This window comes from Tetrao urogallus (assembly GCF_951394365.1).
Source record: "Tetrao urogallus genome assembly, chromosome: 12".
NCBI lineage: Eukaryota > Metazoa > Chordata > Aves > Galliformes > Phasianidae > Tetrao > Tetrao urogallus.
The window spans coordinates 9,190,642-9,216,592 of record NC_136825.1 but is presented as its reverse complement, the minus strand read 5'-3'; the positions used below and the strand labels follow the sequence as shown (position 1 = coordinate 9,216,592).

At 39.9% G+C, this 25,951-nt stretch overlaps 2 protein-coding genes across 3 annotated transcripts in view; one reads left to right on the top strand and one right to left on the bottom strand.

The window, feature by feature from the left end:
* The window catches only part of KCTD15 (potassium channel tetramerization domain containing 15), a gene marked incomplete at both ends in the record, with an annotated part of 50,003 nt that extends 42,210 nt beyond the window's left edge, over positions 1 to 7,793 (top strand). For both annotated transcript variants that reach the window (XM_079541404.1, XM_079541405.1), the window contains 2 exons: positions 1,725 to 2,030; positions 7,638 to 7,793. In XM_079541404.1, coding sequence (XP_079397530.1) covers positions 1,725 to 2,030; positions 7,638 to 7,793 — 462 coding nt within the window. The remainder of the gene's footprint in view (positions 1 to 1,724; positions 2,031 to 7,637) is intronic.
* Positions 7,794 to 12,793: 5,000 nt separating this feature from the next.
* The window catches only part of LOC306950849 (transcription initiation factor TFIID subunit 4-like), a gene marked incomplete at both ends in the record, with an annotated part of 131,499 nt that continues 118,341 nt past the window's right edge, over positions 12,794 to 25,951 (bottom strand). Inside the window, one exon of the mRNA XM_079541235.1 lies at positions 12,794 to 12,961. Coding sequence (XP_079397361.1) covers positions 12,794 to 12,961 — 168 coding nt within the window. The remainder of the gene's footprint in view (positions 12,962 to 25,951) is intronic.

Below are 25,951 nucleotides of genomic sequence, written 5' to 3'. Positions count from 1 at the left end.
GGGGCTGGCAAGCTCTTACCTGTCACCAGGTGGTGGCAGCTCCTTGGCTGGCCAGGTGCTTCCTAAAGCATTTCTCCTTTATCTTCCTGCTGCTTTTCATCTTCTGGATCCTTCTCAAGTTCTGTTGCCCTCATTTCTTCACATTTGCTCTTATCACTCTTTTCTCTCTGCACCTTCTCCAGTCCCTTTTTCTCCACTAATAGTGTGCGTATCGTCCAAGCCTTAACAGACATCAAAGAGATGCAAAGGATCAGATTTCTCTTCTGTAACATGATAACCTTGCTCGTGTCACTGTTAATTTTCATGTATCTCCAGGCTGAAGGCAGTGCTGTGGTGATAGAGCACCTCTCCACAAGTGGCAGTGGCTCTGTGGTGCCAAATTCCAACACGGCTGACTGCTTTGGTTCTGTAGGCAATACCTTGCAGCAGCAGGTTTTGCAGGTTAATTCATGATGCTCTGACAAGTTGCACCTTTTTGTGCTGTACATTCAATGGCTTTTGATTCTCTTTCTTCGAGTTCTGCAGAAGTGCTGCAGTTATTTCCTTATGCAATTTTGGTGCCCGTTTTCCAATAACTTCTCGTCACTCCCTTCTTTCCAGTCTAAATGATTCCCGTAGTTTCATTCACAATCTTTCATTCCCTTCTCTTACTGCAGTACTGAGGTTGCCTTTATGCCCAGGTGATGGCCTACAGCATGCTCCAAAAAAGTCACCCACTGTACCTGCACTTCTATCTGAAAATGGGCAGAGGAAGCTAGGATCAGGTCCTCAGGGAGGAACTGCTCCCATGCCTCAGTTGTCTCTCTTCCCTTCAGGAAACTGCAGGAGGCAGAGGGGCAATGCAAGCAAACCAGCCCAGCGTGCTTCCCCTCTTGTTCAGATCTGGCTGGGTCTGATGGTGCTGCACCCTTTTCAGCATATTCCCACGTGTTTAAGCTGAGATGGGAAGATCCATTGAAAATCTGATGAAAAATTATTAATGAGCATATGCAGATGACATCTCAATCAATTAACTGGGAATTGGATCAAATTGGGAATTTGAATTGCCTGAAGGTCCCTGTTGGGTTATGGATAGCTGGCTGAAAAGAACATTTTCTTTCAAGTTGTTGGAGTAAACACAGCTGAGCTCCCAGCCACTGGGTGGTCACTACGGCAGTATAATTTACCAAGCTCCAAAGTATGCTTGAATAATCATGCAGGGAGCAGCCCAGCCTCTGCAGCTTCATTTCAAATGTGGCAAAACCAGGTGAGAGGTGAAAAGCTGAACTGCCATCTCTACCTTGTAACACGTATGTGAGGGATGACAGCACAATCCAAGATTTTCTGTCATAAGATCAGAAGTGAATATCTGAGGTCAAGAGTGAAGATCAGGGCTTGAGACATCTTCTCTTAAGTCAGTATGCTTTACTTATTGCAACCAGTTATTCTGAGTTCTTAATCCACAAGTAAAACCTTCTTGCATTGAGCTTGTGGGATAATAAATGAAAGAATAATTCAGTGCAATGGGAACTTCATGGTCAGCTCAAATAAATTCAGCACTAACACATTGTGGTTTCCTGCGTAGGTGTAAGATGACAAAATATGTGGATACCTGACCTGTTGCCTTTGCTCTCTTGCTGACAATACATAAGCTTAAGTAGGTCAAACAGGAACAATACTCATTTTTAAAAGGGAACTATAAGCATTTCTAGTTTCTCTCTCCTTTTTTTTTTTTTTTTTCTCAGGACTTTAATCTTTTATATGAAGAAGCAAAGTATTACCAGCTGCAGCCAATGATTAAGGAACTTGAGCGATGGAAACAAGAGAAAGAACAAAGGAAACATTTCCAGCCTTGTGACTGCTTGGTTGTAAGAGTGACTCCAGATCTGGGGGAAAGAATTGCATTGAGTGGGGAGAAAGCTTTGATAGAAGAGATCTTCCCTGAGACGGGGGACGTCATGTGCAACTCTGTAAACGCAGGCTGGAACCAAGACCCTACCCACGTTATTAGGTTTCCTTTGAACGGATACTGCCGGTTGAATTCAGTGCAGGTAACGGCCTTTTAGTGCTGGCTCATCTGGATGCTTTTTCTTTCTTTTTTTTTTTTTTTTTTTTTTTTTTAATTTCTTGTTCAATTATATGCAAATTATTTGCTTCTGCCCAATTACCTTTAGTGCTTATACTGCACGGAGACATTTTCTGCCTGGTGAGATCACAGTCTTTCAGGTTTTCCTAAGTCTAAGCAGAAAAATAGATTTAGATTTTGTGTATGTTAGTGCCATGCTGGTCTCATAATGGTGTTATACTGATAAATGCTAATTTTTTCATCAATGTATAGCCTGCAGCAGTTTTTTTTTCCCTCCAAAGTGCCCTCAGGAACAAAGAGAGAGTTCCAAAAACTACAAAAAAAATCTCCACACCATTTTATAGAAAATGCAACAATGTGTAAATGCATAATTTATGTCTCACTCATAATTAAATGATGGTGCCTGCGGGATGGACTTAAAAAAATTGATCTCTGCACTTTTTTTTTTTTCAAAAGGATGTTCTATAAAAATTGCCCAGAGTATTTTAAACAAAATGTATTTCATTTTATACTCAGAGTTTTGACATTAGGTTTAAAATTAAACATATGAAACAAAAGAAGATAACTGGACAGATAGGTGGGTGGTAGCGGAAATAAATACGTGGTTTGTGTTTAGGCAGCAGCCTTCTGGGCAAGAAATGCCATTTCACAAGGCGTCACCACCACTGCAGCCAGAGCTCTGGTGTAGCTGTCCTTGGGCTGAGGAGAAGGAACAGTGTCGATGGTGCTGTTAACTTACTCCTTAATTAACATGGGAAAACACAGAGCTCTTGGTTTTTGCATGCATGCCTTTAAATTATGCTAGAAAGATTACCATTATGGAAATTGAAATCAACCTAAAGGAGCACGTTTCCAAAGTCATTGTGACCAGAGGTGCTAGCTGGGCTGTGGGAAATGCCTCAGTGGTCTTGATAAACTTCCCTATGGGCAAATATCCACAACAGAATTGGCCTGTGAGGCAGGCTGGCCAGACAGGCTCAGGGGGAAGGTACAATTGCAAGGGAGTTGGAAGAAGTTAGAGCACTTGCTTACCAGTATTGTCAGCATGCAGCAAGTTTAGACTCTCTCCACTGTCACCTCCCACTGGACAGCATTCACTGACTGGTAGGAACAGTATGGTAACAGAAGCTTTCATCTGAAACCATTCTAAAAAGCAGTGATTTACCTAATTTTTAGTTTAAGGCTTCTAAGAATTTTATTTGGTTGAACTTAACAGTCCATTGCCTGTGGTTAATTTTGCACAGTCCTTAGCAATTTCACATTCAGCAAGGGTTGGAGTGGGCTGCCCCAAAAATAGAAGGCTGGAGGTGGGTCAGAGGGAGATCCATTTTCTAGCAGCGGGAATAGTGATGAATTCACCACTGAGCTGGAGAGGGGAGCAGCTGCAGTTCAGCTAAGGTGAGTGGGTAGAGAAGCATGTTTGTGTTTCAGCCACACTCTGTTCATGCAATATGGTCAGGGGCATTCAAGAAATTAGAGTAACTGAAACAATAAAGGGTCATTGCTGGTCACTGATAAGCGCAGCACGGCAAGCAGCCGAGGCTCACGCTTGGCTCTATTAAGTGGCTTTTACAACTATTTATAATTAAAACTGGATGTCAATTATTACTATTAGAATGTGTTTCGAATTCAGTCAAAATCAGTCAGAGTCACTTTGTAGGTTCATATTACGAAAGAAAATTTCTATGTCAGAGAGTCTACAGTCTAAATAATTTTATTAAATTACATCACTTTACTGTATAATTAATAGAGAGCGTTTTCAAACACTTTCTGGAAAATGATGCATTGCTGAGACAAAAGCCTGATGAGATCAGAAATAATTATCACTGACTGTGATGGACTCTCACTTACACATGGGCACTACACTTCCCAGTTCTTTGACAAAACAATACTGAGTCAGTAGATGGAAGAATGGTGGAGTGAACAGCGTGGAGTTAAGGGAGATCAGTTATAAGGTGCAGTGGCTGGCGGAGCAGAAGCACGCTGAAAGAATCTGGGAGTGCTGTGATAAATCTGCCTGCTGTTTACTGAGATGCATTGCTTTTGTCCCCCACTGTCCTGCTTCAGGTATTTGGTGGCACAACTGCAATATTTATAAATCCTTCAGCACTTTTAAAAAGATTTTCATTAAATGCTTTCTGTCAAGAACTGTACATATAAGACACAGAATGTCAACACTGAGTAGGTAGTGGCAACCAAAAAACAGCAGCTCTTATTTAATGCCCACTTGTAATCGCCTATTGGTATCGTTTTCCTAAGACTGATTTTTCAACACCTCACAACAGATGCTGGTGAGATCCATGAGCCTACCTTGGAGAAAATTCTCTGATGTGTGTCTATGTTAAACACTGAGTCTTCATAATTAAGACTGCATTCTTTTAGTATTCTGCAAAATGTAAATAAAATGCAGGAAGTGAAAAGATCATGTTTTTATCTGGAAAACCTCCCAACAAAATCAGAGCCCATATCTCGATGTGCTCAGAATACTGGGAGACAGAGTATATTAAATCTTAGCACAAATCCTCTATTCAATATTGTGTGCCTGTCTTCTTATATGTAGGAGAGTCACAGCTGATACTCATTTGCTTTTTGGCATATTCTTGTGGGAGATTTATAGGAAAGTAGCTCAGATTTTATTTACAGGCACTTACTGCTTTCCCTCCATCTGTCTATTACCTTCAAAAAAGTAATGCACATAGGGCCAAGTTCACTAAGTGGAATTTAAATCTGTTCATGTTCAACATGCCATTTAGTCTCATGCATGCATTGGTGCATACCAACAAATGCTTAAGGCACATGGAAAACAGCCCCTGGGAGACTTTCTCCATAGACCTGAGCACAACCTCGTTCGAGTTATCCTTAAAACTCTACAGTATTTAAACATTCACAGCATTGTTTACAGGATTTGACCAGTTTTGTTTCTTGCCCAGAAAATTGATGATCCCACGCTTTCTAACCCTAGATGATAGCCTGCAGCCCAGTCCTCTGAGCACAAGGGTAGCAAAAATGAATTGCTTTGTTCTGCATGCGGTGCTCTAAGGGTGTAAAGCCTACCTGGGTTGTGTGTTTGCACACAGCTGGCTCGGGAAAGAAAAGCCCTGTGTTAACATGCAGCCTTCCATTGCTTTGGACTGAGGCAAGCCAAGGGCACCCCAGTGCTTGTTTTGTCTTACAACCAAATTGATTTTTAAAAGTTTTTAGCAAGGTTTTGAAGTCACATCTCTCCCTGAAATTTTACCTGTCAATCCTCTGATTCTCTGCCCAGTTAAATGGAAGAAGCCTCCTTTCCTGTAGCTGAGCTGCCTCTTGTCCTCATCTTGCCTGCTTGCTTGGGTTAAGAACAGGGACACACAAAGTCAAAGCACATGCCAGCCTGTGAAACAGCTCGGTGATGTTTTGTTCCTCCCTCCCTAGCAAACTCCTGCTTTCTCTGAGCAGGAACAAGTGTTAGTAAAACTATACTGGGATATACTGGGACCTGTGCGTTACCCCACTTCTGTCCTAAAGGCTGTGCACAGCCCAGAAAATAGAGGGGTAAGCTTTTTATATTTCTTTTTCTTTTTTTCTTTTTTTTAACCCTCCCTTCTTTTAATCTCTCTGGGTCCTTTTTTCTTCTGCATACTGGGATGCTTTTTTGCACTTTCATTTCTACAACTTTCAGGGAAAATATTTGGTTGGCACAACTTCCTGAGCTCATAAGGCACTTTGTCCCAAGGCCAGACTCCTCAGGGCAAGCTGATTTTGAGCAGATTCTGCATGGCAAGCAAAGCACGTGTTCAGTCAGAAGGAATGCTCACCTTGGCCTCACGTGGGTTTGTGTGCAGGGGCGAGGGCAGAGTCTGGTGTGCAAACATGGCACTATTTTTAGTACCTCTGTGAGCAATTAGCTCAGGCCTTGAACCATTAAGACTGAGGTGCCATTGCAGTAAGTATTGAAGCGCTTCACAGTCACTCATGGTGATACTAAAAAGAAATCAAATTATCTCTGCAGCAAAACCACGAAAGCACACAAGTTGTCTCCTTCAGGAGCAGGGGATATTGCTGAGACGCTTACCTAAATTGACCAAGTTTTTAACTGAGTCCCTGGAGTTGCTGGTTGCAGAGTCGCGTGAGGGTCATTACTACGTTTGTCAGGCTTAGGGAACAACCAGGTTCTCCTGGCACTGTGGTGGGCACACATGATGGCGGCACCACGGCGGGGCTGTCGCACAGAGCAGTGCAGGAGGCTTCCCCTTGGTGACATTTTTCTGCAGGGAAATTCATGCAACCACTTTTCCCACCTGTAAAATATATGTTGGACCAGTTAATTCACTTTATGGTACAAATTTCAGACCCAGTTCTGATTTTTCAAGTATGTGCTGGAGTATTATTAGTATTAGTAGCCTACATGGTAATTTGGCTTAGTGCTTACAGTGCCATGGCCTCTGGTAAAGGTTTGGCTGGAGGAGCATTCACACGTGGGTGTGAATATTCCTGTTACTCAGCCAATCTTAACATGTGGGTCTGGTTCAGCTCTACTCTATGTAACGCAGCAGAGCCCTGCCCAACCCTCTGACCCCCTGTAATAGGTAGGAATCTCCCGTGCACTAAAGGGTGCCTAAGTGCCTTTTGTCATGCTGAGATGTCTTTGGAGACACTGTGCTACTGCCCTGGGCTCAGGTGAGCTGCCGGAGGGAGGGAGCACAGCATCTCCTCCAGTGGATCTTACACTGCAGATCTGCCCAAGGTGGATCTGGCATCCACTGTCACCTAATGCTGCAAAGAGTCTGTGTGCTTCCTGCTCTGCTGGGAAACTGTATATCAACATGCTCACCCATGTGAAAACAAAGCCCCCGTCATATTGCCAAGATCAGTATATCCTGCAGTAATGTGCTGTGTGACAGTCTCAGAAATTAAAGTTGCCTCTGGGTTCCTTAAATTCATGCATCTAAATTGCACCAACTTTTCTTTAGAAGGAGAAAGAGAAAATATATATATGGGCAATACAAATTAACCTCGTTCTTGGGCCAGAATGTTTCCTTATTGTCCATGTCTTGGCTCCACATCCTGTCTTTGCCATGCTTTGCTAGAAGCAGCACTCCCTTCCAGCAAGGGAAAATCACAGCTGCGATTTCCGTGAAGGTCTGGTGCAAGTGTCACTCAGATTCCTAAAACCTTTTCATCTCCTAAAGAAGAGCTTGCAAATGCTTTCAGCCCTTATCTGCAAGACTGTTCACAATACTAATGAATAATGGGCACTTTTTATTATGACTTAAACCTGCTGTTGATTTGTTTAAGCAGTAAGAGATAGCATCGATATCACTGCAGTCCAGTATTTTACTACATAATGTAGTAAGCTGTTCTGTGGAGCACTTATTTGTTTGATTAATTTTTGTTTTCTGCAGAGGTTTGCTGAGAGCGAGACTTTAATCACAGTGTAGTCATTTAAGACTAAGTTACAGAATTATAGCTGAATAAAATTCGTTCTATGAAGACTGAAAAGACTAAATCCATCATTTAGATCCAGTGCTTCTAAAAGCTTTTATCACTAAAATTGCTAAATATCCAGCTGATTTTTTTTTCCACGTTGCAGGTGCTTGAAAGGTTATTTCAGAAGGGATTTAATATGGCAGCTTCCTGTGGTGGTGGGGTGGATTCCTCTCAGTTCAGCGAATACGTGCTGTGTCGTGAAGACAGACGACCGCAACCCACCCCAACGATCAGAATAAAACAGGAGCCCCTGGACTAGACCCTACCTGTACTCCTCTGTAACCATAGAAGTGTTTAATAGTCCCTTATGTGAAACACTAAGGATTTGCAAAACAGTATTAGCAAACAGATTTTGACTTTATGTTGCCAATTAGTGGTATTCTGAAACTACCTGTTCACGTAGCCAGCCATGAAATGCATTTGAAAAATCAGTTGTCTGCTCTCCACGATGAAATTACTGAGCATGCTCAGCATACCAGGCCCGGTGGGAACGTCCTTTGAGCTGAACAGCTGTGTGGTGCAAAAGGCAAAGCTTCATACAACCCCGACCCCAGAACAGACTTCTGCAGAACGAGCAATTAAAGCAATTTGAATCTATCAGCAGGAGAAGTGATTCCGACAGCCTTCCCAACGACACCGCAGACGTGACGTGCAGAAGTGCGGTCTCCGAGAGGAAGATGGTACATCACTAACTGCACTGAGAACCCCCCTGGCTGCCATACCTCCTCATATCAGATGTGCTTTACACCTCCGTACCGTTACATTACACTTCTGTGATTGTACTCATTCATGCTAGCAAATGGCTTATTTTTATACAACATTGCCAACTGAAATATCTTTCTGTGGACAGAATCTAGAACCAGAAAAGGACCGATTTATAGTCAACTGGTGCTCAGTACTGAAAAACAAGCAAACAGACCAAACAAAAAAAAGCAACAAAAAATTGAGAAGGCCAATTATGGCAATACATGCAAAAGTAGGGATTTGGAAGCACAACATAAAACTCCGTCAAACAAGGGCCACACACCTACGGTGGAGCTGTAGCTCTCTCAAAGCCAGTCACGTTTTGACTCAGAAACTAAGTTTTGCATCATAGGAGAATCGTGGCTCTGCCACCTCTTGTTGTTCATTTATGAACCTTGTTTATGGGGACAACCAACTCTTTATGGGTCTGGAATTTTCGCAAAGAGATGTTAAAACCCTCTACCTTCCACTGTCCGATGAAAGCAGGCCATGGTTTGTTTAGATTGTTTTTCCTCTATATTTTAAACTATTATTAAAATGCCAATTGTGTATCTGCCCTCTATCTGTTTAATTTTCTCTTCAAACAAGCCCAGTGTCTGTAGTAGGTTACTGTTCCTTTCATGAATCAGTATCAGCTCTCTGACTTACAGGGCTTCCTAACTCAGGAGACAGCACCATGTTTGCAGGTGCAAGGTTATAAATAGCATTCTGCTGAATCCTCTTTATTGCTGTTTAGCAAATTGGGTCCTCAATAACTAATGCACGTGTTAATCACAATTTAGTTTCTCCCACGTTCATTTATAGAATACTGTTGTAGATGCTGAATTCTAATTAAACTTTTTAGATGCATAAATATGGCCATACATAACAGTATTTGATGGTTAACAATTCTTTAATACCAAAAGATTATAATCAGGCAAAATAAAGATTCAAGTTTAAGACTGATGCGTTTGAAGTGACGACCTGTACTAAATATGCAAAGCTGCAACCTTGGCAGAGGTCTGGTTTTTTGGATAAACGTGGGATGCCAGTCCATGGAAAATCAGACCTCAGCAGGTTTTTTTCACCCTGGTTGCCCAAATCAGAAATCTCTTAGGAAATTCTTAGCCTATACATATTGACCTGCTAACTTAGCAAAACCGTTGAGCAAATCTGTCTACTTTCAAAGAGTTGTAAAGTTATTTTATTTTGTGGTTTTATACTTGTATGACACTCTAAAGTTCCTAGGCATTGCCATATTTGAATATATGGCACAACATTCACCTTTGTATGTAAGATATCTGTAGAATTGTATATTATACATTTAATATTGTAAAGAACTTAACGTATAATTGTCATGTATTTGTGTATGCACATTTCTTATACAGTACTTCATGCCATAAACATTTCTGTAAAGTAAATGATCGAAAATAAGCAAGGAGGGTGGAACACTCACTGTATCTCCCACGTCGTTTGAAAAGTGAGAAGTTCTGATTGCATCTCCTCTGGCCTTTTGCTCCATTCAGCTTGATGTAGCCAGGTCTTACAAAAAGAGAAGGAAAAAACAGTTTTATTTATTACTTTCATACATCGAGTTGACTTGAAGTTCAAAATATCCTTAAATAGTCCATTCTGCTTCTTGTTTTTATCCTATGTATGCTTTCGTCCTGCATTTCTGACCAGGGAGACTTAGTACTAGCAGAGGCTGAACGCATGTCTGTGCATCCTCCTCCTTTCATTACCACTCAGCTAGGAGATAAAGGTGAATATGTCACACCTCCGTTTAAAAACACCGCGATCTGCCATTCTTACTCAGGCTAAGCCACGCAGAGGTGCACATGGGCTGTCTGCCAGAGGAGCGGCCGCTGCGTACCTGCGTGGTGCTGAGCATGGCCCACCTGCACTGAAGTTGAAGGCAGCCAGCACTCTTACACACTTGGAAGCAGGGTGCTTTTAGGTGTATGCAGTCACTGGAAGTACTCGTGGTTGGTTGGTTTGTTCTTCTTCAGTCTGGTGTCTACCGCTAGTTTTTCTGCTCAGTAAGGCAGCTCCAGTACTTACGGCAGTTTGCAAAGGTGGCAGCGTGAAAAGTTCCAGGCTGCGCCAGCCGTGTTCATGTGAACTTGAGACGGAAAGTTTGGGCCATGACATCACAGCATTGACTGCAGAATAGCACTAAGGCAAGGAAGACATGTGGAAACAATCACTTTGTTAGAAGAAATATGCCTTCTGAAAAAAAAAAAGTTAAGCTAGGACATGTTTTTTTAGTTAGTAACTTCAGGTCACTTATTTAAAGTTTATTACAGTTTCATTTATATCTTTTTTACTTATTTCCCTCTATTCTTAGGCAGCAATATCAGCAAAAACCAATTTGAATTTTTACTTCTGGCCTTAAACTATAGCAACGTAACTTAATTAAGAACATCACTCAGTGTTGCTAAAACAGGTTTTAAAATATCGCAGAATCTCCAATAAAACCGTGGTGTGCAGCCAGCAAATGTTTTCATTACAAAGGCCAAAAAGTAAACGTAGCTTGGTTTTAACCTAATTTGATGGAACAGAATTGTTCTAACCCTTTTTTTGCTGAGCTCCAAAGCTGTGGCTTGAAGAACAGTCTTTGCAAGCCCTTTTGTACAACCCTGTGGCACCGCTCTGCTCCCACATCTGAAAAGAAATGGATGAATGTTATGTTGTGCTTATTGGACCGATCGCCCTTGAAAAGGCAACTGTGTTGAGTGCATTCATTCACTGCATTAATAGCATCAAGGTTTGTTGACAATTTTATTAGATGTTTGACAAAGGATAAGAATCAGCACAACAGAACATTAAAGTATTTGGTTTTAATATTTCTTTGTGGGTATCCTGTTAATATTTTAATGCAAAATGTTTCTGAACAGTGCTTAAGAACTACCAGACAATGTGAAATTCATGTTTGATAAATTAATACTATGTCACTCGATGTGTTACTTTAGTAAATTGTTTTATTTCTTTACAAAATAAGTACAAATAAGGGAGTATGTTTTCACACAAATTGGGGGTATTTACGAGTATGTACAGAAATCATCAAAATAACGTAATTCTAATAAACACAAGGCCTTTATAAACAATATGTACAAATTATCAATACATTTAAAACATAATTTTACACTTCCTGGCCTTAAATACCTTATGAATAATCTTTTGGCTAAATAGCAGCAGTATAAATTTTCTTCTGCTTTTCATAAACCTTAAAAAATAATTAAAACTTTTGTTTTTAAAACTATTGGACAAATAGTTCTATTTGTGCTTTCGCTACGGTTTCCCATTAAAAAAAAAATATTGCCTCAAAAAAGTGGCAAGCATAACGTAGTAAAAATTGAAAAGATAAATAAGCAAACGTCTCCCTTCCACGGCTACTGGGAACACTGTACCTCGGAAGTACGGCTCGTGCCCACCTCCTGCTGAGCATTCCTATCCAATACCCATTTAAAAAGACTCGCACTTGAGTCAACTTTGCTTGACTTTGGTGTGGGCCCCCGAAAATCCAATTCAGCAAAGCGTTTAAAAAGCATTCATCCCACCGTAAGTACTGACAGCTACCCATATGCTTAAAGTCATGCACTTGTTCATGAGCCTCTCTGGACTGGAGTCCTCAGGTCCAATCGTCCGCGTAAAGCACCACCAGTCCCCGCAGCACCGGCTCCCAGGGCACGCCCTGGCTCTTGTGACTGCCAAGGGGAAAGATCCCAAAAGCCTCCTTTACAGTGACTTGAATAATCCATATAGAATACTCTAAAATCTTTCCCAAACAATACTCTCTTTTATAACCATCATTAAACCATACTCTTTGCAATAAATAAATTAAGATATTTTTAGAAAATAAAAGGATTCATGTTACTAACTGCTACAAATGTGCAAAAGGTTGAAGAGATTCAGAAAACAGCGGGAAGCTACTCAATGGACTGCGGCTGGGACCCAGACGCACAGATTTCATACACTTAGGATTTGGTTCAGCAAATGGCTGAAGGAACGCGCTGGGCTGTAAAAGCAAAAATCCTAAATATATCAAATTTGTGGCAGCGTGCATTGGTTTTTCATTTAGCTGTGCAAAAAATTGCAATTATATCTAATCTAACAGGTATTACCATGCTCAGTGGAAACAGCGCTAGCAAACCTTAAAGGAAAACCAGCACTGTCAGTGAACACAAAGGTTTTCCCCGTTCAGGTCCCGATCCTCCTGGCCATGACATCTTTGTGAGCCACTGCGGCATTCTTTCTCTTTGTGTAACTTCAATGCCATCTATTTTAGCCTTATCTAACGTGGCCAAACGCAGTAAGCCTTTGAAGTTGGTTACATCTGTGGATTTAACATTTTAAAACCTTTTGCACATTTTTTTTTCTTTTTTACATAAAGGGAATTTATTGCATGTGTCTGACAGTTTTACAAAACAAAATTACCGGAACATTGACTTCTGAAAAAAATAGAAGGCACATTAAAATGACAGCTTTCAATGCAAGTTGAACTTCTGTATGGAGAAATCAGTACAATTCTTGGCTTTATTTAAGCAAAGCTCGATAGAGCAGGAGAGAACGGCTCGTTTCTCTTTCCTGTTCCATGTAGAAGATGAAGTCCCTGAGGTTTACACGTGTTATTTTCTGTCGTGCATACTGCCTGGATGAAGGAGTCCCCAAGCCAGCCTGACCTCCACCGGACATATTGAGGCCCTACAAAGAAAGCACAGCAGAGTTCAAAGTCCTGCAACAGTAGGGAGCTTCCTCCAGCAACCAACTGCTGGATTATTTTAAATATCTTACATGTATTATGAACCTTGTTCTGAAAGTATTACATACGACTTCTTTTTCTGTACTTCTGAGTCTCTCCAAGTTAAAGAGTGAGTAAAGAAACATGTGGAAACAAGCACGAGACAGAACTACACAGTGTGTGTTTACAACACAGGACAAACATACTGATAATTCTCTTGCTACAGTGAACCACAGATGTATTAGGCCCATATAATTTTAAGAGCCTTTCTGGGACAGAACTAACTGCAGTACATAAAACCTTCATTAGTACATCAGATGTGCACACAATCTTTATTCCACATCCTTCATCTAAGGCTGGAATGAGGAGAGCAGTGCATGGGTGAGTACATTGCTACTGCCATAACCTCTGCAGCTGCAGATCCCATGCGGACCCAGATGCCCTCTTCTGGGTGTCCGGAAGAAAAGGGCTTGGTGTGAGCAGACACTGAACCATCTTGCTGAGATGGACAAATCAAGAAAAGAAATCACAAGGAAGACTCAGACACTGTAAGATGATGAAGACAAACATTCGTGTACTGTTATGTAAAACGATGACAGATTTTTGTTTAAGTTGGTTTGAAGCTCCTCAATCACTGAATACCTCATCCTGGCCTTCTGAACAGGGATAGCATCCAAAAACTACCTTAATTTCGGATCTGGGCCTGAGAACCCCATGGTCTGAATATTTAGAAACTGAACGAGCATAGCGCATAGACTCTGCAGTCTTGCCGAGTTTAAAACAGAAACTTGACTACTACATACAACCTTTTTCCATCCTTTGAAGACCACTTTTAATAATTCCAATTGATTTCTGGCAAAATAGAATGCTCTAACTTAAAAAAATAGGTTTTAATTTGTAAAAATGTATAAATTATTTTTAAAATCTCTAAAACTTCTGGCAAAAGTTTCCAATATTTTTAAAATACCAAGCCTACTTGCTGCTGCTCTTAACCTACCTTTCTTTCCCCAGGAAATACTTCCTGTATGATCTTGATTTCAGCCACTAGAAATACAGTTCAGCGTTATTCTAGTATTGAAAGGTTATAGGGAAAAAACGTATATGGTATATTGCAAGGAAGAAGTGACACTGTTTTCTCTATTGCTTTTCTGTGTGCGTGCTGCCAAAGTAGGAATCACCAGCAGAACAATACTGCTCAATATATTTCTCTTATATCTGATTATTAAATTACAATAGTGGGTCAAATCCTATTCTCTTATTATAGCCTTAATGTAGTTAAATGAATGCTGCTAAGCTTGGAGGCAAGAGCCCACAACCTTCGAGCACCACCAGCATTTGATCTCAGGGATTCCACTCTCTAGTACGAAGTAGCTTTTGCTAATAGATTAATTGATTTACCACCTAGCCTCACTGCTCATAGGAAAAGCATGTGCTGCAGCTGCAAGGGCTGCTCATCCATGCTGAAGCCAGACATATCCCCAGTGCATAATCCATTTATTAGCAGTGCTCTGAATTTGTTCAGCCTTTATGTTAAAACACATTGCATTCCTAAATGGAATAGCATCATTTAAACTCATATTCTCTATCTTCCACAGGTCTGGATCAATGCCCCACCTTAAGCTGCCTCTCATCCCACTCTGTTCAGCCAGGGCTGTTGTGACTAATTCCAGCTTTCCAAGGAACTACCACGTGCATACTTATTTTAATTAAACGGACTCAAATATATCTTTCTTTTTCCTCTTCTTCCTACGTAGTGAATCCCTCCCAAAACCCAGCAATGCCTCTGTCAGCTCCGCATGCACTACAGATACTGAGCAGCAGCAAAGACACAACGCGGCCACCAGCCGCCCTAAACTCACTCCAAGAACTGATCAGAAATACTACCTGTACCTTACTGGACCAGAACCACACACTTCAATAAACCTAAACAGAAAAGCTACTTTTTTTTTTTTTGTTTGTTTGTTTTCTTCATCTAAAACAATTTCTTTAATTGTTGAGGTACATATAAATCCAATAATTGCTTTATATTTGTTGGACTGAGCAGCTGGAATTATGATGAGGTCAGACACATTCAATGCATTTATCACTTGAGGTACTGAATTTTTGGGTGGTAAGAGCATCTACTTGATGCAAGGCCATAACATGACATTAAGCTGTGCACATTCACTTGGAGCCAATCAGTGAGCCTGCTATCATCCCGTAATCCTCTTTTACAAGGAAAAAAAATGTTACAATGTCGTTAGAAAGTGGAAAAACACATCTGTGAATTGACAGAACAGTAATTTGTTTCTGTCAGTATGATCTCCAATTTAAATTAAAGACTGACTTTTTGGTACTGAACTCAAATTATTGAGTACTACATTAAAAACATGTACCACCAAATGCCACCTTTTTAACTATATACGTAAATACAAGGATATTTCATTGGCAAGAGTGGTGGAACTGAAGTAATGCAGATTGTTCTTTTTCAAACTTCTTTTTCTTTTTAATCAGCACGACAGGCTTCTCATCAACACAAACAAGCCCTAGCTTGACTGTATCTATGGCAACTCGTAAGAGTTACAAAGATAAAAGCTCTAACAAAAAAAATACATGGCTGTAAATTGTTTACATCTTTTGTTTCCTGCCTGCCCACACCCAAGCTATTACCAAATCACACCCACTCAAATATACATCAGTACCAGTCTTTGTATCAGCAATGTTCTATTTATAACTTAAGGGAAACTTACGATATTTCAGATCAGAAAAAAAGACAACAAAAAAAATCAACAATTTACACAATATATTTATCATATGAACCCTTTCTGCCTCTTCATTTTGAAAGGACCTGCATACATGAGTTACAGCAACTTGTTTCCATTCCACCCGGCCCTCCCTATTCTCCAGCCATCTCTGCCCTTGCTGCCTCACCATTCTTCCTTTCCTGTAACACCAACCTCGGTAGCTGCAAATCTCACAGGACAATCCTCACAGTAAGGAAGACAGCGGAGAGCGGCTGCATTGCTCTGCATCCTGCAGCATCTGCTCCCTTCCAGAGTCAAAGGCAGGGATTGGCAAAAAAGGCCACGGTGCCACGCTGCTTTAAACCTGTAACCTGGGACCCACTGACACAGTCAGACTTCACCATCTTCAGTGAGCTTTAATACAGCTCAAATATGCTCAGCTGACATGTGTATACACCACTTGCAGAATTTTAAGTAATGTTGGACTGTCAAGCTTAATTCAACTGTTGGAAGCTACCTAGGTTTAAACTATGGCTTAAGAAGAAGAGATGGAGCAGTAACTGGTTCAGTGTGCACATTTTGAAGCAATTCCGAATTTACGTCAGATGAGACACAAGATTTGGGCCACTCAGCTTGTTTGCTATTTTTATGATCATCTTCTGTGAGAAAACTCATGCTGCTGGAAAAGCAGAGTAATTTTTATTCTGCTCTAGTTCAAAATAAAGTAACAACCAAAGAGCTGGTAGATTAGTAGGTAAACATACAACCGTCTGCCAAACAAACATACACTCTAGAAACTAAAACAAATAGTCCTGTGAACAGAGAAATCCACGGAGCCTGATTTCTTCCAGATGTATTGCATTTCTTCTACATTACTTCTTACCAGAATAAAACCAGCTCCTCCACACGCATTCATCACCTCTTACCTCCTCCAGGAACATTCTCCCTCCACTGTAGCACCCTCCACACACCACAGATGTCCCCCTGCCTCTAAGAGCCTTTGCCTTTTACCACATGCTCTCAGAAGCACCCCACGGGCAGCTCTTCTCCCACCCTCCCCAACCGCTCACTACTCGTAGCAGCCGCCCAGCAGACACGTGGCCCCCAAGACAAACCCACCCAGGACTGGTGGAGCTTACACCAAAGCCTATTCCTCGCTGCCAATACCAGCATGTCTCGTCTTTCCTGTACCCAAGCCAACAGTTTTCACAAAGATTTCATGGGCTCGCTCTCCAGCTCCTTTCTGCTTCTTTCCCTCTTCCAATGCCCACTCTCAGGTGTGATCAGTATTTCCCAAAAGGCTTAAAAGCTGCCAAGAGACTGGACTAAGAAATACAGGCACACCTCTTCCAAAATTTTCATGGACAAACTACCCTGCTACTCAGAAAGTAAAAATGTCTTTGAGCATTAAATTATAGTTTAATGCACAAAGGAACAGGTTGCCCAGAGATGTGGTTGTTGATGCCCATCCCTGGAGACTTCCAAGGCGAGGTTGGATCAGCTCCTGGGCAACCCGATCGAGCTGTGGTGTCCCTGTTCACAGCAGGGAGTAGGACTAGATGGCCTTTAAAGGTCCCTTCCAACTCTAAGGATTCTGTCATTCTATAATAGTTGTGTATGCAGCAGGTGTATGAAAATTAAACTGAGTAACACTGAAAAGTATGCTGCTCCTTATTTGGGGCAGAATATCTTTCATGTAACGTAGAAACATTTGTAACAACATCTACACTGATTTTTATAACCGTGATTTCTACCACTGAACAATTCAATCAGTTTTTTCACAAATCTGTATACCTTTAAATCTTTGAAGGCACTGAATTATAGAGCCATCGAAACACACTGTGATATTCTGTGATATTTTGTCAAAAAACACAAAGATAAGGGCAAGTAGAAAATTGCATTTAATATTTTATCCATCCTTCCTTCACCAGAAAACAATTCAGTCCTGACATCTCTCCTTTGAACACAGTCTTGAACTGCGGCTATTGCTTCTCTGTGACCCAGAGAGACAAGGCAATAATGATGAAAGACCCGCTGGTTTTCTTCCCGGGCTACATGGCACATCCTTGTGGCAGACTTGCACTTCAAGCCGAAGTCTCAAAGTGGGAATCACACAGTAGCAATTCAAAGCTAAGCAATCTATGGAGTAAAAAACACAAGGCATTTTTTTCTCTCCAACCTCCATGAACTGGAGAGGAGTGGGAAGGTAACGTATATATTAGTTTGGCATTATGAATAAGACATCTCGGATCAGAAGAAATCTTCTGGAGATATTCTGCAGCAATAATGTTTGCTTGCATAAAGTCCTATTAGATCTTTGGCTGAGAGGCACTTTGTACATGAAAAACAGGTATAATATTATGTATGATTAGCTGTCCCACATAATTTAGAGTTTAATCCAGCACCTACTAAGGCTAACAGTAATGATTTTACTGATTTAAATGAAAGCTGAAACATCCTTAAATCAGTATTCCCCTGAAGTACAGAAAAGTAAATAATAACTGTTTGCCAGCACCTCAAAGATGAACAATACTGCATGAAATGTAATTATATCTACGAAAGGGCCGTGCATCTTCATATGCACAATATGGCAGCACCGCAATGTCTTTAGAAAGATTCATCACCAAAAGCTATCCTTTAGGCCTCCAGACCAGCACCATTTCCAGGGAGGACACCATCATTTCTTAGGCAGCTAGTTATGTTCATTTGCAAACATTTTACCCTATCCTATTTTAGTGCAACTGTTCCTACAGACTCCGTTTTGGCACGCGTTCGCCTGCTACGCCCTCTTGGATGCAAATGCGTCTCCTTTCCCCTGGGCACATAAACACACACCTCACCCTGCAGACAAACATCAGAAAAGCTGATTTGCACAAGTATTTACAAGTACTTCAAATACCAACACAATTGCAACATTTCAAAGACAGCATGCAGTAATTTTTATATTAAGAAATAGTGAGAGGAAGGTAAATCATACTGAGACATAGGTACAGTGAAAAAATTTTCTTTAGATGTGATCATTTTAGTTTATAATTACACACTGTTATTTCAACCCATATAAATGGACTGCCATTACAAGAAGAATGCTTTATATATACTTGCTCTTTGCTTTCATTATGTTAAGGGCTAAATCACATATGCAAGTACTATTCTAATTGAAAAACTGCTTTGCAAAACAGCACTGCACCAAAACCTTCCTGCTGAAAAAAATTCAGCGCCTTCTGCCACTCTGACCAGCTATTCTTTCTTCTAAGTGAACGCTCCCCCCCAAAAAAAGAATAAGAACAGACAAAAAGCAAGTCAGAGAACATCTCAGTGTGAAACAACCTGGGGAGAAGTGTGCCCCAATGGAAATAAGTAGCATGGATTAAGTGTGAAGCAGATATGGGCCATTTCATTTACCTGCTCGAGGGAGATAACTGCTCAATTGCCCAGTCCTCAACGAGCCAGGAAGGAATTGGACTGCTAATCATTTCAGATTCTTAATCAATTTATCCAGGCAGATCTCTGAACAATAAACTGTATTAACGTGGGAAAGAGAATCTCAAGTTTTTCCTGCACAGAGATACAGCTCTGCATTCTGCTAGGACTTGTCACCTTCCAAAGGCCTTCCTGTATCCCTGGTTCCTCACTCGGTGTGACAGAAACGCTTTGTGTCCTCTGCCACCTTGCAGCACAGGCTTTGCTCGGGTGGTGCAGTCTCCAGGTCTTTTCATTTAACTTTGTTCACGGACCTGCTCTTCATTGCAGCTACAGGCCTTGCCAACATCTTTATCCACAAACATCTCATACCTACCACAATTCACTTACTTGGACTTAAAAGCAATGACAATTTTACCTGATTAAGAATTCTCAGTTTGGACTGAATTCTTGCAGTGGTAATTACAAGTAGAATATTCTATTTGTCCTGTTTCCATCATACACATATATTTTCATTTTGCTTGGAATGCTTCTCCTCCCATGTTTTCCAAATGCTTAATCAAGTGCTGCTCCCTTTGAAATACTAATCCTGCCAAATTTTTATTGTTATTTTTCAAGCGTTGTGGTGCCTTTTCCTTCTCATCTTTCAATATTAGCATGTGGGATTTTTCCCCTCTTTTTAAGGACTTGCCAGTTCTACTCTACTCCAACCACTCTGTACAACCCCATATTCCCTCTCACTGGGAGAGGAGAAACGTCAAACCAATTCTGGGAGAAGCCCTACATTGGAACTTGCAGGATTCACATTTTCCTGGAATCATACTCGACTCCCAGCTGAATTTTCTCTTGGGGTAATCCTTGGTATTAGTTCTGAACTACTGCAGTTCTACATAGTGGGTGGCCTTTTCTTTTTTAACCTGTATGATTGTGACTTTTGTTTAAACTTAAAATGATTAAAACATTCTTGACATTCACCAATCTCCAGACACACAACTGTAACATTTAATTGTTTAAATATCTAATTAAAATATACTAATTGCTAAGCCAGTAAAGACTGTCTCTTATGGAAGACATGCTGAGCAGAACAACTGTAGGGGACAGGCTGACTGTGGGGGTCTAGATTCATTTGTCGCTGTTTCTGATTAAGGAGAAAATCAGCGCTAAGAAGTGCATCTTGTCCACCCTGTGTGCTAGCTACATCTCATCTACTTAAGATGAGACACTGATACCATATAACTGTTTCATATATTGTCAGTCCTCACGTGGAAGCGGAGAAGAGAGGGGGACAGAAAACTATCTAAATCTTAATGCTTGTGGGAGAAAAAATTACAAATGTGAAATCTAAACGCAAAATCATTTCCTCAACCCTTGAGAGAATGAATTGCCCTCATTCATCTCCACTGACTTTCTGTTCTTAAGCCTAATTATGATGTATAACACCCAGGCTTTAAAATAATTATGTTTGCAACTGTGGGCCATCTTGTGCACTCCCAGCAATTGTGCAAGTGCCAATCAAGTGACTTTATGCACTACTTGCCAAACAAAGGGCAAAAATAGCCACAGATCTACCAGCTCTTGGCACTTTTTTTTCAGTGTAAAATTTGCTAGTACATTAGTTACAATCTAAGAATAGCGTTATAAACCCTTCCTCGTAATTACTAGAGGCTCCTCTGTGGATTGAGGGTAGTATATGGCCCTAATTCATACATCCAGTCCATTAAATTTAAAAAAAAAAAAAAAAAAAAGGAAGGCAATGCAGTTATCTCAGAATTGAGTGGCAATAAAATTAAGCCTTAAATGCTAATACCTTCAGCTTGCAGGATAAATACATTGTCAGAGAAGAGTCCAGTGTATAGGAAATAAGAGATCAACTTTTGTAAATAACATATAGAAGTTGGTTAACACTTTCTGTTGCTGCACGTACCACAGAATACAATTAAGGCCTAGTGTATTTCAGACACTGGGAAAAAAATACAGAGCTCAACAGGAAAAGTCTGAATCATTTAGCGACTCATTTCTTTATTTCTTAATGTTTCTATTTCTTATAGTTAATTCTCCTGACAGTTTCTAAGTTAGCAATTTCTTTTTTTCAGAAAAAGTCCAAAACCTTCGGCTCGTACCTGCACAAATAGCACCTGAATGAATGGCTCCAAAAAGGAAACTCTTTCCCTTCCTACAGACATCAGAAAACAGAAAGCAGCTCTGGCTCAGTGAGATACTTAGATTCCCCCTCTGCATGATGAAGACAGTTTCTCGCTCGGCACAGTCACAACTTACAATTTATCAAACTGCACTTCTCCTCAAATCCTTCTCTAAGTTCCCTTCTGCCTTTCCTCCACATCAGGATCAGTTCTCCAGGACTCAGTGCAGATGGGCTTCACAGCCCGCATGTCTTATCACCACCCCGCAGACCACAACTGGACCTGCTGCCCAACTTTGGCTTTAATAGACATACCTCAATCTTTTTTAAAAAAAAAATCAAAAGCCCACTACTGCTTCATACTTCCCCCTAACCTCCTACTGTCAGTGCAGATTTTTCCTTTTTCTCCATTATGAGACAAGCCCTCAGTAAAAAGCAGACTAGTTTAACATATGAACGGAGTAACATCAATTTAAACTTTGCTCTAACATTTGAAAAAGCTGTAATTTCCCTTTCCTCAAGAATTCCAAATTGTTATCTTCTACCAGAGCCATTTCATTACAAAGCAAACAAGAAATATTTTAAACTCTAATATTCTAGACAACCAACAAAGAATAAGCCTTGAATTTCAAACTAAGCCATTTAAAGAACTTGCTTTTGTGAAGTTAACATTCCTACACTCTCACAATTATCCCAGATCTACCTCTTTTTATAAAGTGGGATCAAATGCAACAAATGCTTTAACCAACTACATTTTGCTGTAACAAAAACACGATTGAGCAATCCATGCTGATATGAAGGAAAAATCTCTTCAGCATACAGATACTCATTTCCTGATGTTAAAGCTCTACTCCTAGCTATCTGCAATTTCTCACATCTACTACCCTGGTCAATTTGGATACCACGCAGACTACCTTGAAAAAATTGAAAATAAATATCATTGCTACCATAACCTAGCCCTCATTAGAAACCATATACATACAGTTATCAATGTATATTACAGCCAAAATCAAAGGCTCCATTATGAACAACTATAAAACCTATGATAGGAAAGAGTCTAAGAGAGACACAAGATCATCTATTAGCATAACTCATCTGATACACATTGAGTAGGTCCCCAAAACTGACAGTGACCAATAATATAAGCTGACTGGTGTCACATACCTAATTACTCCCAAACTAGAATGAAAATGAATTGCTTTGCAACAACAGAAAAAGAGGGCTGCAGCTACAGAAAAACCTTTCCCAAAGCACTAGCCCAAAATGGAGACTATGGTGGGATTTTTGGGAGGCAAAAAACAAAAGGCAATGAAGTGTAATAAATTCCCTGTCTTTGGAAGAGAGCTGGCACAACCAATCATCAGCAATGTGAGAACTTGAACAGATGACGGAAGAGGGCAACAGAGCAGACATACACAAATGTACACTTGCACATACACTGAAGAGGATTACTAAATTAATTAGAGAGGCAAGTGAAAAAACAGTGTGGAATTCAGAATGCGCTCAGTAGTATGGAATGATGCTACTGGCCTATTTTTACCATTGGCAATAAGAGACGAGAAACAGCTAGCTCTAGTAGAAGCAAGTGCATTATGATACAACACAACATGAGCATTATAAAATGCGAGATGAATCTCAAGCCCAGAGGCTCTTTAGCACCACTCCAAATCACAACTCTCTGCCTTCATTTTTCTTCTTTGCTACCATTCCACTTCTTCTCCCAGTACTTCTGACTCGATTAACCCTTTTCTCTCTCTCTTTTTTTTTTTTGTCTTTTACCTTCACATTTTCATGCCATCACATCAGATTCTTTAAAAATGTCTGAATAACAACAGCAGAAATTATAGATCAGGAGTAAGATTTTCTGAAGTGCTATAACCCAGGGAAGTCATAATTGTTTCCAGTGATAAAATTATTACTTTGCTGTCACCTTAATAAGATTGTGTGCTCTTTTGAAAATTGGGCCCAATTAGAAGTCACAAAAACCAAGATCAAGTCATAACCTGTTTTTAATGTTCTGAATTCAAGTGCTGTAAATTTGTTTTTTCTTTAAATACTTTCCTCAGAAATTCAAGCATAATGAGCCTGAAATAGACTTCCTGAAACACAAGCTTCATTTTAGCTTTTTGGGAATTAAAAATTATATGGTTACATGCTATGCATAATTTCTTGTATCCCTTTCTTGAATACTGAGCTCCATTGTGCAGTCTAACCAAATACAGTTCATTAATCTGGCCTGAAATTATGAAATTACTTTTTCAGGAGCTTTTCTTACTAAAAACATGAGTTAGGATCACTGATCTCACCACACGGCATATATCATATGCTATGTGCTACCTGAATGTGTGTGGCAGTCCCGTGTGGTACAGTAGGTTATAACTATTTTACCATCTGTTGTATCTGAATCCTAACCTTGATAATCAAATATCAGCTTTTCCTTCTTCCATTGTTCTCAGATCTTGGCTTCCACTTACCCTTTTACAATTTTACAACTGTAAGCAAGATGACCGCTGCTTTTCAGTGCTACTTTTCAGTAGCCCGCACTGCTCCTCAAGTGACATTGTTTGGTCAAGGTCTTAAACAATTCCTTCAAAAGAATAGGCCTTTTTTTTTTTTTTTTTTTCATTTCAGTTAGCAAGACAAATCAGTAGCCAGAACAGAACATCCTTTATTATGAGAAGTATTGCTCAAGATCCTGCCACATTCTTTACGTACTCATTTGAAAAGTACTTTGCTTCTGTTTAGAGAAGTGCACCATCCTCAGTGGAACTGCAGTGCACTCAATGCTTTCCAAGAACAAGCTACAATCTGTCAGCAATGCTCTCCACATTGCCTGACTCAGTCCCTCTCTAGCCACCGCACATTGTAGAGTAGAGCAGTTCTAATTTGGCTTTTGCACACACAGCAAAATTACAGTAACACCTTACTGTCTTGCTATTGAGTCACCCTACAAATTAAACAGTGACAAGAACAATAGCATCATTTTGAAAAATAAAATGTTAACCTGATGGGAACAAACAAATTCTCCTTAAAGTTAGGAAAACTGGACAGATTTGGTAAATTGGGCAGTAATGCTTGAACCTTTTATTATTTTACCTTTTTATTTTGTTTGTTTTTAAAGACTTGCATCTCATGTCACCAAGTTCTATTTTCAGTTTGGAGTTTGAAAGTCTAAGCTTTAATTCTAGGCATTGCCAGAACAGCTCATCTGTCACACTGTTTTTAAATTTAACATCTGCCTTGTTTACAAAAACTCAGACAATAGCTACACAGTAATTAAAATCTATGGAATATTGTGGCCTTACTATTTACACATACCTCTACAAAACTAATTATACACATAGGCATATATAAATCCTAAATATGTACTTAATAAAAATGAATGGCATCCAGAAGATCATATGTACCTTCAGTTTTACTAACATGAATAAAGCATCAGCACTCGGCACTACTAGTTCTTCTGGGTGATGAAATGGAAGAAAGAAGCAAATATGGTTATCACCAATTACTATTTCACAATAACCATTTTCAACTCAAAATATTAAATTATAACAGCTCAGTAAACTTCTCTGACTCATTATCAACTGAACCAGACTGTAATGCCTACATAATAAAAACTATATTTATATAAGTATACCTTTGTGAAATGATTTAACTTTTAAAATGAGTATCACCCATTTTCATGAAAGGTATTCGTATCATCTCCAATTTGGAAAATAATATCATTCCTAGAAAAACGTTTCTCTTCTGATTTCTGTTTAGTATCTGAACAAAAGATGAATTCGATTTTTTGAATGTGTGAAGAAATCAGTTCATGAGATATAATTTTGCTTTTTCACACATGAGTAGTTTAAATATGTTATTCAATGTTATCTTGAGGCACAAACATAAGGCATGTAGGTTAGAGAAGTAAAAACTACATGCTAGTCTGCTACTTCAAATGTCTTTTAAAATATGCAACTAAAGGACATCATGGAAACTATAATTTGATTAAAGTACATTGAATTTTAGTTGTAATTGGAGTTCTAGTAAATAAATAGCATACAGTGACTATACACACACACAGTCCCTGAATACACATATCTAATTCCACACATGTTTTCTAACTACACAAAAGCATTTATATTTTATAACTGTACTTGGGGGAAGAGAGAAGTACTTGTTTTCTTTTGGAGTTTTAGCTTAAACTGTCTGTTCCTTCTCTATCCAATGCAAGAGAAATAAAAGCTTTAACAGATAACAGCTAGAGTTTACACTTCACTCTTCCTCTCCAAATGCAGGAGGACATTAGCTTCCCTATATATACACATAATTCTCTTTTGCATTCAAATATTTCCACCTCTGCATAAAAATGACTTTTATTATGCAGTTTCACAGGCTTCCCTAGGTTGGCACCCCAGGAGCATAAACCTGATTCACAAAACAAAAACATCTAATTACCCCAGCTGCATAATTCATTGGCCCATAAATAAAAGTTGGCCAAGTCATGATCTTATCTGACAGCCTCCACAGAGCATGTGTGAGAATCTCTGGCAGAAGCATTCACCAGTGCTGGCAGCAGCACGGGCAGGAGCTGGGCTCTGCGAGTCTTGGTTTTACCAGGGAGAGAAAGAAGAGATGCCATTTTGCAACCGGGAACTTCCACGCTTGCAAGCTGTTTGCAGTGCCTT